This window comes from Lontra canadensis, unplaced genomic scaffold, assembly GCF_010015895.1.
Source record: "Lontra canadensis isolate GAN:19392208 unplaced genomic scaffold, GSC_riverotter_1.0 scaffold1, whole genome shotgun sequence".
In the NCBI taxonomy this organism is placed as follows: domain Eukaryota; kingdom Metazoa; phylum Chordata; class Mammalia; order Carnivora; family Mustelidae; genus Lontra; species Lontra canadensis.
Window position 1 is genome coordinate 80,267,916 of NW_022630995.1, and position 15,605 is coordinate 80,283,520.

Here is a 15,605-nt window from a genome sequence, read left to right on the forward strand (position 1 = left end):
TTAAGTCTTTAATTAATCTGGAATTTATTATTGTGTATTATGTAGGAAGGATGTCTGGTGTATGAATAACTTCTAGAATTAGCCTATTTGCTTTTGGGTTATGCCCGTAGTGATACATATAAATCTTGTTAATTCCTTGAACTACTTATGGGATCCTATTGTGCTTTCCTTTAGCCTATTGTTGGACATTTTATCTATCATTACAGTAAAAGCTGCACTGAACATCCTGTACATCTCCTTGTGTTTGAGTATTTATTCATACTTTGTACTAGATAATAAGTTTTTGGTCATGTTAAAAATGCTGCTGGCCTTTTAACTTTGTTTATGGTACTTTCAGCTGCATAGACGCTTTAAATTTGTTGTTGTAAGAAATCTCAGTCTCTCTGTTCATAGATTTTACACCGGGTGTCTTCCAGTTAGAAATGTATTTTGACTGGAAGTATTAGGCACTGGTTGATATATTAGTGAACAAAACAAAAGCCTCTGCATTTTTTGGAACTTAAGAAAGCTTTCTCTATCCCAAGGTCAAAAATGCAATTTTTTTCAATAATTGTTAAATATTTTTTAAACATTTGGATCTTTATCTGTAATTTATTTTTCTGTATAGTACATGCTGGAATCTAATTTTATTTTGTTACCTAACGCTGTTACTTAAAAGCAGTATTTTGTCTATTCAGTTATAATTTCACTTCTTTTAGATATCATGTTTCTACAATTTTTTTTTAAAGATTTTATTTATTTATTTGACAGACAGAGATCACAGGTAGGCAGAGAGGCAGGCAGAGAGAGGGGAAGGGAAGCAGGCTCCTTCCTGAGCAGAGAGCCCGATGCGGGTCTCGATCCCAGGACCCTGGGATCATGACCTGAGCCGACTGAGCCACCCAGGTGCCCCTATAATTTTTTTTTTATCTATTTCTGGATTTCCTATGCCCTTCTGTTTGTTACTGTGTCTGTACCACAGTGTTTTTTTAAATTATTTTTATTAATATATAATGTATTATTTGCCCCAGGGGTACAGATTTGTGAATCGTCAGGCTTACACACTGTACCATAGTGTTTTAACCACTCTAGGATTAACAGTGTTTTAATATGTAGTAGGGCAAGCCCTTTCCTCTTTTTTCTTTTCCATAACCCCCCTCTTTTTTTTGGCCAGGTTATCTTGGCTATTCTTGCACATTTACTCATTCACAAGAACTGTAAAATCTGTGTAAGATAAAGTTTCATAAATTATTCTATTGAAATTTTGTTTTGGAATTGCACTTGCAGTGAATTTTAACGAATTAATATATTTACAGTATTGACCATTCACATATCCATGAATAGTATAGTACTATTTATTTATATCTTCTTTTATGTCCTTCAGTGAAGTTGATTTTGCAGTAAAGTTATTGCAACGGTCTTTGTTTTGTTTTTGTTTTTTATTCTCAAGTACTACCTTTTGTTACAGTAGTGAATAGAGTATTATTTCCTTTTACATTTTCAAATTATTGCTGGCATTTGGGAAAGCTGTTCTATTGATCTTCTATCTGATAACTTAGTGTATTCTCTTATTAGACCTAATAATTGGTAGATTATACATAGATTTCTAGGTAAATGGTCAAATTGTCTGTAAATAATAATAGTGTTATATCTTCTCTTTCAACATTTAAATTTTGAACTCTCTACCCTGGTTCCACTGACTAGAACCTCTATACAGTGGTGAAGTTAGCAGTGATGGTGAGCAGCCTTTTATTATACTGCATTTAATGCAGTGTTGTTGGTGTTTTACCATGAGAGATAGTAATTGATGTAGGTTTCTGGTAGATATTCTTTATCATGTTGAGAAAATTCTTCCTATTTCAAGTTTGCCGAGAGTTCTTATTATGCATGGATGTTAAAATTTACCAAATAAACTTTTTTTAAAAGATTTTATTCATTTATTTGACAGAGATCACAAGTATGCAGAGAGGCAGGCAGAGGGAGAGGGGGAAGCAGGCTCCCTGCTGAGCAGAGAGTCTGGATGCAGGGCTTAAGCCCAGGACCCTGAGACCATGACCCGAGCCCAAGGTAGAGGCCCAACCCGCTGAGCTACCCAGGCGCCCCCCCCAAATAATAAACTTTCAACATCAGTTTAGATGATTACTTGTTTCTCTTCTTTTTAAATTGCATTAAGATTTTCTAAGGTAAAATTTTTAATTGTATTTAATTTTAAACTACCGCAAATTTTGGGTTTGGATGATATGAGAAAACATTTTAAGATGCAATATTCTCTGTTATAGAAAGCTGTCTTGAAAGGAGATGGGGATGACACGTTAGAAAACACAATAGTTGATCAAAGGTAAGGTTGAGTTACCAGAAAAATATTATTTTCTTAAGTATATTTATTATTGTTGAAATAATTCCTTTAGTATTAGGATGGTTTATTTCATAGTCTGCTATAATTAGATTTGAACATTGAATATACAAGTGGAAAAAAAGCCAGCATTATAATCTATAAGAGTAGCTCTCAAATAGGGTAATTTTATCTCCCTCCTATTCATAACCTCTGGAGTTTCTAGAAACTGGCCCTCAAAAGTGGAGGGCTAAGAGAGACTGAAGGAAGAGGCAGACCACTCCAGATTGGTAAGTGACAAATTTATTAAGCAATAGAACCTATTTACGAGGCTTGCCTTGAGAGAACACAAGACAGCTCTATTTCCTCACCTGCCTGCCATAATCTTGGAAGCTTAAACTTGGTTCAGTCAGAAATACAGGAGACCTTACCTGGGTTCACTTACATACCCAATATAGATAGCCTCAGCATCACGTTACTATCTTAAGGCTGTATCCTTGGAGCTGCTTCTGGAAGTGGGGAACACATATTCAAAGGGTAAGGGAGGGGGTGAGTAGCCTCCAGTTGCCCAGGTTCAGCTCAAGAATCAACTGGCAATTGTTTTCTTGATGAACTCCTTCATTACCTCCCCTCCTTCGATATTTGACAATATCTGGAAGTATTAATTGAGCTAAGATTGAGAACAGGAAAAAGACAAAGTATTGATTGCTGTGGATACACTTATTAAAATGTTAATATTCAATTTCATTAGGTATTATACATTCACCTGTATTAAACAATATGCCCTTTTTTTAATTATGTATTTTTCTTTAGCTTTTTAGCTCCTCTTATTATTGAGTATGATAAGCATCTGGAAGAGCTACACAGGCAGCTGAAGTATTATCAGGTATGAAATCATAGTTATCAAGCTTTTTATAATATTCTATTAAAAAGGTAAAATACACTTTTCAAAAACATTGATGATGAATAAAATATTTAGCTATAACTAATCAATTCTTGGCTGTCTATAAGAGAGAAAGTGTAGTATGTGTGTGTGTGTTTTAAGATTATCTTCAGTTTTGCTTTTTAATCCAGTGTTTCCTTGCTCCTGATATCTCCCAAGAAGATCTCCTAGATGCTTGAAGCTCTTAAACTCATTATTATAAGCTTATATCTTTATTTTACCCCAGGGAGATCCAAAACCATTTCATACTTTTAGACCTTTCTCTTTACCCTCATCCTACCTGTATTTCCCATTACTTAGAGAATGGATTTTTCACCCAATTTCAAATATTATGTCCATTAGATTATAGATGCATTTGATCAATTTCTAATATAGGCTTAAGCTATGGCATCTTTTTTCTGAAATCCTCTTCATATTGAGGGTTTATTTTAGAAGTGAACAGAGTGAAGAAACTGAGGACACTTCTGTATCCCAGAATTTCTGAGATTAGGATATACAGCAGGCTCATGGAGAACTAAAATGATAGCACAACATTGCTCAAGATATAATCTGAGTTTCAATGATTGATATTTTTAGAATATACCTAATATTTATAATCTGTTTCTTTGATTTTAAAATTTTTTTTTACATTTTCCTCCCAAACTTTGACCTTTCTGATCGTTGGATAACCATATAAAGGAAGCATTTGTTCAAGATTCAAGCATTTGTTCATTTGTCTCAAGCTAAGCTCACCAGAAGGTGGTAAACTTCTTAGAGTTTGAATATACTCATCATTGTGTTTGGTTTAAATACCAATCCCTGGATCAGTTCAGTTGGGTAGCAAGGTTAACTTAATTTAATGCAAATGAAAGTATAGCATGTTTTTATATGGGGCTGTAAATGTGGCAAACACTAAAAACTTTATATCTCTCTCCACTTCATGCAGGGACAGCAAGAAATCCTACCATATGCTTTGAAGTCTAGTACAAAATACGCCCTCAATTTTTGATGAATGAATTAAAAACCAGGACTTACTAGAACAAGATGATTAGATCTAGCTTAACAATCTCCTACTTAAAAATTACTAGATTGACAAAGTATTTTACTAAAAGAATACATAATGCTTTCATTTTCTAAAAATAAGTTAGGTTTTCCATTGCATTTGATATGATTTATACTTTCATTTCCAGGATTAATCCTCTAATATAAATTTACAGAGTGATCCTGTAGACCTAAATTTCAGAAACAAGCATTTCTTTAAATTGCAGTTACTGTCTTATTTTAAGCTAATTAGGTGTTTTCCTAGTCTTTACTATGGGGTTTTTTTTGCCTGTGGTCATTTAAGTTCGAACCTATCATAGTAATGTCTTTAATCTTTCTAATTGACAATTAAAGAACAATAGAAAGCTTTGTTCTGCACAAATGGCATTTTGCTTTTCTTTTTAGGGCTAGTGAGTTTAAAGTTTCTGCTGAATTCACTCAAAATTGCTATAATGACATATTATGTGGTTCAATTGTTATAAAATGGGATAACTATCTTGAATTAAACTTTTAAATGTTTAATTTTTTATAATCTATCTGATTCATATCTCTTTAATCAGCTATTTTACTAAGGTGTTTAACTTCATTCCCCCATCTAACATTTTCAATCTAAGAGTGATTATTGAATTAATTACAAGAGAGTGAAGACTGTAGCAGAAGGCCCAAGGGTCTGTAACAAGAGTAGTTGCTACTTTTACAGAGGAAAAAAAGATGCTGACAGATAAATCTAAGAACAGTTGCTCAAATGGATATTACTGACTAGTACTAGTTCTTGGGATTTATTGACCCAGTAAAAAGAATAGTTTATCCTGAAAGCAAGAAAACTATCACTATATTTCTTTATATGTAAAACTTCCTTCCAAAAATGTAAATAAGGGAAAATTTGATAATACAAGAGGTACTGCTGAGATTTTGTTTCCTTCCAGCTATTAAATATTTTGGAATATTTGACAGTAAAGAATCTTTAGTGTGACCATAATGATTCACCTTTAATCCTAGCTATTATATATACATTCTCTAACTATTTGAGTAATTTGAATAAATATTTTTTAAGATACACCAACCTTTTTACAACTTTTAAAGATCTTGCAAGATTTTGCAACTTTTAAGATCAGTTTTGTTGTTGTTTTTTTAGTGGCAAGAATCAGGATAATTGCTACAATAAAATACAAACCTCTTAGTTACCATGGCATTCAAGAGCTGCTGCCTGCCTTTCCAATTTTCTTTCACTACATCATGACTCAATGTATGGTTACTTCTTAGTTATCTGATAGTGAATTCATTCATTTTAATTTAATTGTGATTCATTCACAGCAAGGACCTGGGAAAGGTTCACCTTTCCTAAAGCCAGCTTTGTATCTAGAGTTGGCTGTTACTGATTTCCTAGCCCAAGCTTCCACTAGCTTCTCTGGTTGAAAGGGAGGCAGAAGGGCTTGGAGCATTGCCTGTTCCGCCCTTCCCTTGCCAGGTTCACTCCAGGCTTGGCTCCTCTCCTTTAGCCTAGGTTACTCAATCAAGATTAATGGACATACCATGAGTTGATTGCAGTTTTGTTTTAAGTGTGATTTTACATGACCACCTTCCTGCTCTCCCCTAGCCCATTTACTCTCATTGAGAGCTAACAGCAATGCCTGTGTTCTAATATTTTTTGCCTCTTTGCTTTTACACATATTTCTCCCTACTTGAAATGCCTTTTCTTTCCTGTTGAGATTTTACAATCCCTTCATCTCCTCAGAGAAAATTAATCCTACCAAACTCATTCTCTTTACAGTATATATTTTATTCTCATTTTTATATGAATTAATGATTTTTTTCTCCATTTTTCCTAGTAAAGTATATGTTGGTGATGATACAGGTTTACCAACGTTGTATGGTGTGGAGAGTTTAGACAGTTAATAAAGGTGGCAAATAGACTGAGCAAATTACTGCTAAAGATCTCTATTTTCTTTTTCACCGTTAACATTTTACTTTTTCAAATACAAGCTCTTATCTGGGCTTCAACTAAACTAAAGTGGATTAAGAATACGTTCAGGGTATGGGGATCATCTGGTATTTGTTATAGTGACATACTGAGGAATATCTCTCATCTGTTTTTTATAAATATCTACAAATCATAGGACTGCATTTGTGAGTATTTCTCAGTGTGTCATATAAATATTTTCTTTATATTTCAAAATGAGTGTTTTATTATATATTCTTTATGTATTATTCTGTGTATCATTAAAATATCCAAATTTACTAGTGCTTATTATTAGAAGTAAAGAATCATTGTTTCTTATCAGTAGCCTAGTGCCATAGAATCTGACTGCTTGGATAGGAATGGATTACATAATAGAGACCCAACTACAAAATATATTCAATATTTTAATCTTTCAGAAACATATGGGTGAGATGAAACTACAACTTGAAAATGTCATCAAGGAAAATGAAAGGTAAATCAATTTAACTAATGATTCTTTTATTGTTATCCTAGGTAACTTTTATTGTTCTTATTTGCTATTTTATTCATATAGTACACTGGTTATGAGTGCAGACTCGAGCCTGATTGCCTATTTGACCCCTGGGTCCATTACTTACTAGCTATGTAACCTTACTTGGGCAGTTACTTAACCTCTTTGTGCTTTAGTTTTCTCATCTATGAATTAGAAATAATTATTTCATAGTGCTGTCTGTAGGGGAAAATAGGGTATATAATAAACACTTTATAAGTATTAGCAATCATTAATAGTATAGTTATTTTAGTCACGTATATTATGAAACATACTGATAAAACAAAAACTGTCAACCCATCATCCAGTTAAGAGCTAAAAGAGGTTAACAGTACTGGTATACCTACCCATGTTTTCCTTCCCTATTCTTTCTTCTCCTGACCTCTGCTAGATATCAGCACTTTCTTGAATTTTGTGTTTATCATTCCCTTGCTTTTTAAATTTTTTAATAAGTGTATGTATTCCTAACAAATTATTCAGTTTTGTATTTTTTAAACTATATAAAAGTGATAATCATTTAGTCTTCTGAGACTTTTTTTTTCTACTCAGTATCATACACAAACAAGCACAAGATTTTCAAGGGATAATCTGCTGGGTCATAGATTATGTAAATATTCAGTTTTACAATATAACACCAACTTAATTTGCAAAGTGGCTGTACCAATTTACATTCCCGCCTGTTATATTTATGAGTTCTTACTGATCTACATGTTTTTATCAGCACTTAGTCTTACTAGGTTTTTAAATTTTTGTTATTTTGAGTCTTGAATGGTTTTTCATTGTGGTTATAATTTAACATTTCTCTGAATCTAACATTTCCCTATAATACTAATATGGTTGACCATTTTTCATATGTGTATTTACCCATGTGATTTTCTTTTCTCATTAAATGCTTGTTCATTTCTTTTTCCCATTTTCTATTTACCTTTCCCTTATTAAATTGTCAAAGTACTTTATATACCCTGTATTCTGAATATTTGTTGATGTGCCGATCTGTGTCAATGTAAAAATACTACTATAAACGATAACCATTGTAGAAATTTCAGAGAGGAAGGAATTTAGTCACTTACCTATAAGTGCTAGTAGGTCCCTGGTTTTAGGATCGTAACTTAGGAATTGTGAAGTGGAGGTTGGATATTTATGTTGCTGCCACCATCTCTGTTGCTACTCCTACATTATCATTTCCATAAAGCTGGAGCCTTGCCATTGGAAAGTGAGGCACAGGGTATTGACTGTAAGAGACCCTCATGTCTATCCAGTTTTGCTTGCTATCTGTCATACCAGTAGAGGAATATTCTCAGCTCACTTCTATTTTCCATATCCCCCACAAGTGCTTCTCACTGGTAAAACTTTAATCCTACGCACAACTCCAGCTTCAAGAACCTCTGAGAAATAAGAGTTTTCGACTTTCTGCCACTGGTGCTAGAGGCTGGAAGATGAAAAGGGATGGGAATGAATAATGTTGCTGCAGTACCATACAATAGGTGTTTCCTGTCTCTGTTCCCAGGTTATGATAGGTTTCATGAAAAGAATTTTCTATTTTGTTTTTAATCTTAAGATAGTTGAATCCAGCTTTCTTCTTATGGTTGTTATTCTTTGTGTCTCTAACAAATCCCCTCTCAACCGGTGATCATAAAAATCTCCTGTTTTTTGCTTAAAATGTTTAAAGTTTTATTTTATCCGAAGTTTCTTAACTTTAACTTTTAAAGATCATACAGCTGGGCTGAAATCTGATATATCTTTTGTTGTTGACTTGTATAACTAGACCGAAAAGTAAAGAGATAATTTTTTTTTTAGTTCTAAATTCATTTAAAACACGGACTCTTTTAAAGCTGGCATTCTTTTGTATGTATTTTGGTATGTTATATAGCAGTGGCCTTTTCTGTTGTTTAATATAATACATGTTGTTCTTTAGAATAATCTAGAACTCCCATGGAATTCGTTTGTCTGGTTTTGACCATTTTGTCATCTTCTCCCTTCAATTTTAAAAAATACGTTTCACTATTTCTCCTTTTCTCTAATTTCTCAAAGCTTCATATATTTAAGCTGAATATATTTGGCTGAAGTGTAAATAAATCCTTTAATTGGGTTTTCAATTTTTCTTGTTTTTCCCCCGGGAAAAGCTTTTCTAACTTTTTTATGATTTACTATTCTTTCTCAAAAAAGTTATTAAATAAACTATGCTGTTCCTAATAAAGAACATTGCTAAGATTTCTGAATCACCAATGTATGTAGATTAAGCTTGTATTTTAATGTAATGGGAATAGAAAAGGTACTATATGGTCTAGATAGTCATTGTATTTCCTGTATTTGATTCCACATACTTATTTCCTTTCATGTCTGGTTCTTTTTAAGCCAGTCTTTTAAAAATCTGCCTTCACTTATTTAATAGTAATGTCATGTCTCACGAATGTATTTATTCCTAGTACAATAGGAAAAGTGGGAACAAATGGATTCTGAGCTTATTATAAAGGCATTTTTGGTAACTGGAAAATTTATCGGTTTTAAAGTGAATTCTTATTATGTTTTTAGGGCAACATCCTACCTTTAATTATGTGTTGCAGTTAAGGACTGCAAAATCAAGAGTTTATCATTTTTAAGGAAAGTACCTTAAATATGTGTATATAGTCAGTTCTGAATAATGGAAGCTAGCAGTGACATGGATTGTGTAGTAGTATGCAATTCTACACTGTTGGGTTTTAGAAACGTTTTAATATTTACATTTTTATATGGGTGGATATAATGTAAGAATTGACTACAGATAGGAAATAATGAAGTCATTTTAAATCAGGCTAAGGAAGAGGTGAAAAAATACTTTCCTTCCTCCCATTTTTAAATTTGTTCTTTGAAATCCAGCTTCTGTTGAGAACATATATTTTGTTTTATCCTTTTTTTTTCCTGTAATACCATCTTTTCTCCTCAAAACTTATCAGAGGAAATAAATTGAATGCAGGATTATATGTACAGCACTTTCTGGCACTAAATACTAATTTTTTATTGTTTATTAAATTATTATTCAGGCTATTCATTTGTTGTCTCCATATGAGCCATTTTTAATTCTTTCATTCAGCTCTGATTTTATTCCAGTGTCTATGTGCTTGGGGGAGAAGGGCTGCTTCCACAATTTTAGATGATAAGTCTTTTATTTAAACTAGTTTGAATTTATTTTTGCCAGGGATTGGTCTAGGAATGAACACAGAACCCTACTTTTAGCCAGTGAAGTATAAGAGAAAGCCTATTGTAGAGCTTCTGGTAAAGAATCTTCTCCCTGATTTAAAAAAAAAAAAAAAAAAAGTGGCTGGCAAGAAGAAAGCTTTACCTCCTTCCAGTTTGTCATTTTAGAAAGTGGTTTATGAAGTTGGTAAAACCATTTTGTATCCATGGGGGTAGATATGAACATTAAAAGAAGGGAATTGTTGAACTGCTGAAACAAATCTGGAGCCACTTACCCTTCTGATTTATTAGATGAGGTAATAAAATATTCATTCAGTCATTCATTTATAAGTATTTACTGAGTACTAAGTAAGTGCCAGGCACTATTCAAGTGAATACATCAGTGATACAGTGATAAAACAGACAAAAATGACCAAACATCCTTGGGGTGCCTGGGTGGCTCAGTCGGTCAAGCATCAGACTCTTGATTTTGGCTCAGGTAATGATCTCAGGATCCTGGGATTGAGCCCACTGTTGGTCTCCCTCCTCAGTGGGGAGTCTGCTTGTCCGTCTCTCCCTCTGCCCTTCCCCCCACTAGTTTGTGCATTCACTCTCACATGCTCTCAAATAAATAAATAAATCTTTTTAAAAAAATGACTGTCCTTATTTTTTGTTAGGCAATTTGTTACTTACAGCCAAAATATACTAACTGATAGGCTTAATTGCATCTGTCAAAGATTCATAAACTACAGCCTATGGATCAGATTTGGCCTGCTATCTCTTTTTGTAAATGAAAGTTTATTGACTCACAGCCACATTCATTGATATATTGTGTGTAGTAAACACTGCTGTTCTTGAGTTACCTGAGGTCTGTGAGGAAGAACATCCACAAAAGTCCGCCCAAATCCTAAGCTTTATAAAGTGTTAAATTTCTGTTTCAAATCTCATATAAAACCAGAGCTACCCTGATTTCTCTGTCTCTGTTTATAACCCACTTTACTGTTCTTTTATTATGTGCATATACATATTCTCTTAGCATGGTTCCCTTTGATTACTAGTCTCTCGTCACGCCAGCCTTCTTATTTGGCTTTCTCAAACCTAGCAAACCAGTGTTCCCTTGAAGACCTTACCTAATACTTTTGCCTAGAATACTCTTCTCTAGAAGACTAGTAGGACTGTCTACCCTTTTTTCAGCCCTTTTTCAGGAAAGCATTCCCTGACTACATTATCTAGCTGTTTCCACCCTCTTCTTTCTTTTTTCTATAATACAATTTTATTTTATTTATGGCACCTATTACTACTTGAAATTATTTTTTTTGCCTTTTTGATTATTTTTTTGTCTTATCTACCAGAATGTATTCTTCATGCGAGCAAGGCCCTTGTCTATTCTTTCTTACTGCTATATACCTAACACCATTGAATAGTGCTTTATCTTTTATGCAAAAACCATATAATTCACTTTTTATAATTTCTAGATTGAGTTTCTTTGAGGGTAAAACTTAGAGATCCTTTTGATCTGCTTTTATCTGTGATTTTATAATTTTTCTGACTTTTTGTAAATATTTTACCTACCACTAATTCAACAGTAGTTACTTAACGACTCATCTTTATTGAGCATTTTGTTTTCAGTTTGGGTTTCATGGGGAAAAAACTCTTTTATAGTTTAATTTTACCACTTTGGGTCATATTTAATTAAAGTAATAATAACGGGTTCTTGCAGCTATGATGTAGATTGACTGTTCCAACCTCTTTTTAGTATGCCTTCCTGTATTACAGAGGCTGGAAAACTAAAAACTAGCTCAGGATATGAATTAGGTTCCGCTAATGATAAGTACTTGTAGGAGACCTAAATTAGGAGATAAGTAGGAGGGAAAGCAGTATCTGAGGATCTAATTTTGTGGCTGAGATCTAACAAGTGTACTGTAGCGCTAGAGCTGTTAATTCTGGGCAGCTGCTTCTATTGAAGCTAAAGTAAGTTGTTCCTACAGGCAATAACTCTCAGACAGTAACATCCTAATCCCAGGATCTCAGATGAAAAGGTGTGAACTTGGAACCAGCAGTTGGTGTAGTTGCTTCCTGATTATCTAGCTTCCTAATTATGGCCCACATATAAGTGGGCCATAGTTAGATCTTAGCAAATCAGTTTAGCTAAACCAGTAAGATTGACTTTTTCTAGAAACTGCACTAGAAAATAGAGATCAACTGATCAGTGGTGACAGCAGGAAAAATGAACACTACTAGTTAATAAAAATAGGGACACCTGGGTGGCTCAGCCAGTTAAACATCTGCCTTCTGCTTAGGTCATGATCTCAGAGTCCTGGGATTGAGTCCCCCATCCAGCTCCTTGCTTGGCTGAGAGCCTGCTTCTCCCTCTGCCTATAACTCCCCCTGCTCGCTCGGTGAATGCTCTCTCTCTCCCACACACAAATAAATAAATATCTTATAAAAATAATAATAAGGATAACACTGTCTACCTCCACAAAGCTTTATATGATTTCTCTTCTTACTCTCAAGCCATCCAAAATGATGGAACTTTCTTCTTTTTATTTTCTCAAGGCTCTTAACATTTTTTTAAGAAAAGATTTTATTAATTTGACAAAGAGATGGAGGGAGCAGCAGAGAGGGAGCAGAAGAGGAAGAAGGAGAAGCAGGCTCTCTGCTGAGCAGGGGCTCAGTCCCAGGACCCTGTCATCATGACCTGAGCTGAAGAGAGACACTTAACCAAGTGAGCCACCCAGGTGGCCCTAAGCTCTTACATTTTGACTTAATTATTATATATTTGAATAAGTACAACTAGAACCAGAAGTCTTACCATCTTGTATGTAATACCTCTTCAAGTATTTATTGAACATGATTCAATTACTGATGTCTAATCTTCAAGATTTATTAATGATATATTTAAAAAAGCTTTGGAAAAGATTAATTCCTTGAATCTTTGCAGTAATTAAATGGTTTTATTTTCTCAATTATACTGCTAATATTTTTAGAGAATTAGATAAAATTTAATCGGTATTTGCAAATATATTATTAAAATTATGTTTCAGAGGAAATAAGGGCAAAAATGTATAAGAAAAATAAGCATAAAGATTAGAGGATAGGAAGAACTAATTAGCAAGTTTGAGTATAATATTTTCTGTTTATATGCACTCATATCAACCAAGAAGAATACACTGTTGTTTTTAAAGGCCCATGAAACATTTATAAACATAGACATGGATTGCAAACCTTGCCCACTGTTATACACACATACGAATTTAAAGCAATGTAAGTCATATATATAGTAAAATATCATATATATATAAATATATATATAGTCATACATATAGTAAAATTAGAAATTGCAAAAAACAGCAGTGCCTGGTTGGCTCAGTTAAGTGTCTGCCTTAGGTTCAGGTCATGGTCTTGGGGTCCTGGGATTGAGCCCTTCTGCAGTCTCCCTGCTCAGTGAGGAGTCTGCTTCTCCCTTTCCCTCTGCCCCTCACCCTTACCCCATTATGTGCGCTTGTTCTCCATCTCAAATAAATAAAATCTTAAAACAAACAGGCACAGATAATTTAACTACATTTTCAACTAACTCCTGAGATGAAAAGGAATTGAAAATCGAAATTAAAAACTTCTTAGAATAAACAACTAGTGAGATGTAGCCAGACTAGTACTTAGAACATAAATCAATTAAAAAATCAAATTGAAAATAAGTGAACTAGGGAGTTTTATTTACAATGATATCAAGACTAGGTAATCAGACTCCTGAGGAAAACTAGAAATTCTAGACAAAAACTAGAAAATTGGGACAAAAATTTGACAACAGATCTATTTAAATGAATTGGACTCAGTGGAGAATTATAGGGCAAGACCAGGAAAAAAATGAAATCCAGGGATATGAGCCTGCTTTTTGGAGATGCCTTCCCCTAGATAAATCTTCCTATCCTGGAGGAGGTGAAGAGAGGTTGAAAAACTGAGCTTGAAACAAATTTATAGGGCTAGAGAGATTAAATTTGAAAGTCAGGGGCCATTAGATTTGAGGGTGAGTGGCTCAGGAAGTTTCCAGGCATTGGGTTAGGATATCCTAGAAGAGTGACCCCCAAAATATACTAGTCCTAAAAAGATCTAAAACATAGCTTGGAATTATCTGAATCTCTGATGTTGATATAAGGTGATCAGAAATTGATAATGCACCCAGCCACCTGTAGGAAAAAAAAGACTGTTTTAGAGGAGGATAACATTATTGCTAGACCTCACAATATCTCCAAATATTTTTACATGTAATATCAGGCTCATATTTTTAAGACAGCAGAGTTTTTTAAAATGATAAGAAATAATAGAAATAGAATAATAGAAATAATAGAAAAAAATCCACAGGACTGGTCTTTAAAATAACTCTGCTTAATATGTTCAATGAAAAAGACAACTTTGAGAATGTTGATAAGAGAAAAGGGAATGCTAAAAAAACAAATTCTGAAACTGAAAAAAAAAATAAAGTAATGAAATAAGATATAACTGAAGAGAGAATTAATGGAATCCAGTCCAAGTCTGAAGAAAATATTCTAAATGAATATCAGAGAGACAAGAGGATTAAAAAATACAGGAAATAATATAAGAGACATAAGAGAAATAGTGCAAAGGGCTAAAATTCATATAACTTGAGTCCCAGAAAGAGAGGGCAGAAAAACATTGATCCACAAATTAAAGAAACACCATGTATCATAAGCAGGATAGTACAAAAAACTATTGATACATTATTGTAAGATCAAATACATAAAGACAATTTTTTAAAATGTTCAAAGCAGAAAAATTATCTTCGAAGAAACAGCAGTAAGCCATAAATGAACTTCTCAACAGAAATGATGGAAATCGGGAGACAGTGGAATATCTTCAAAGCTGAAAGAAAAACTATTAACTTAAAATTATGTATCTAATGAAACATTTTTCTAGAAGTCAAATAAGTACATTTTCAGATGAAAAGTGGAGAAAATTATCATTAGCAAAATTAAAATCTTAGGATATTCTATAAAAAGAAAGGAAAGGGTAACTATGAGAGAAAGTCTAATAAAGATAACTATTCTGCAATGATAATAATGTTTCTAAAATATCTGTAGAGAATTAAAATACAAGGCAGCAATATCATAAATTTGGGAAAAGGGTAAATAGAGTTAAAATATTCTCAGCTTCCAACTTTACTCAAAAAAAAAATAGGATACTAATTTAATTTTGCTAATTCTATAAGCATGTTATAATCTCTAGGATAGACACTGAAAGTAAAGAATCCTATAACTACCAGGCTAATAGAGTAGAAAAATAGAATAATCAAAACATATAGAACAACAGGAACTCTCACTCATTGCTGGTGGGAAAGCAAAATGTACAGTCACCGAGGAAGACAATTTGGTGGTCTCTTAAAAAATGAAACTTATTCTTATCATAACAATCCAGCAATCATACTCCTTGATATTTACCTAAAGGAGTTGAAAACTTATGTCTACACAAAAACCCGCAAATGAATGTTTATGGCAGCTTTATTCACAATTGCCAAAACTTGGAAACAACCAAGATGTCCTTCAATAGGTGAACAGATAAATAAACTGTGGTACATTCAAACTATGGAATATTATTCAGCAATAAAAAAGAACTATCAAGCCAGGAGAAGATATGAAGGAGCAATAAATAGATAATACTTAGTGAAAGAAGCCAG

The 15,605-nt window shown here is 33.3% G+C and overlaps 1 protein-coding gene across 4 annotated transcripts in view; it reads left to right on the top strand.

Moving 5' to 3' along the window:
- SCLT1 (sodium channel and clathrin linker 1) overlaps window positions 1-15,605 on the top strand; it is a 181,189-nt gene that overhangs the window by 16,898 nt on the left and 148,686 nt on the right. For all 4 annotated transcript variants that reach the window (XM_032857691.1, XM_032857709.1, XM_032857719.1 and 1 more), the window contains exons 3-5: window positions 2,259-2,317; window positions 3,125-3,197; window positions 6,651-6,706. In XM_032857691.1, coding sequence (XP_032713582.1) covers window positions 2,259-2,317; window positions 3,125-3,197; window positions 6,651-6,706 — 188 coding nt within the window. The remainder of the gene's footprint in view (window positions 1-2,258; window positions 2,318-3,124; window positions 3,198-6,650; window positions 6,707-15,605) is intronic.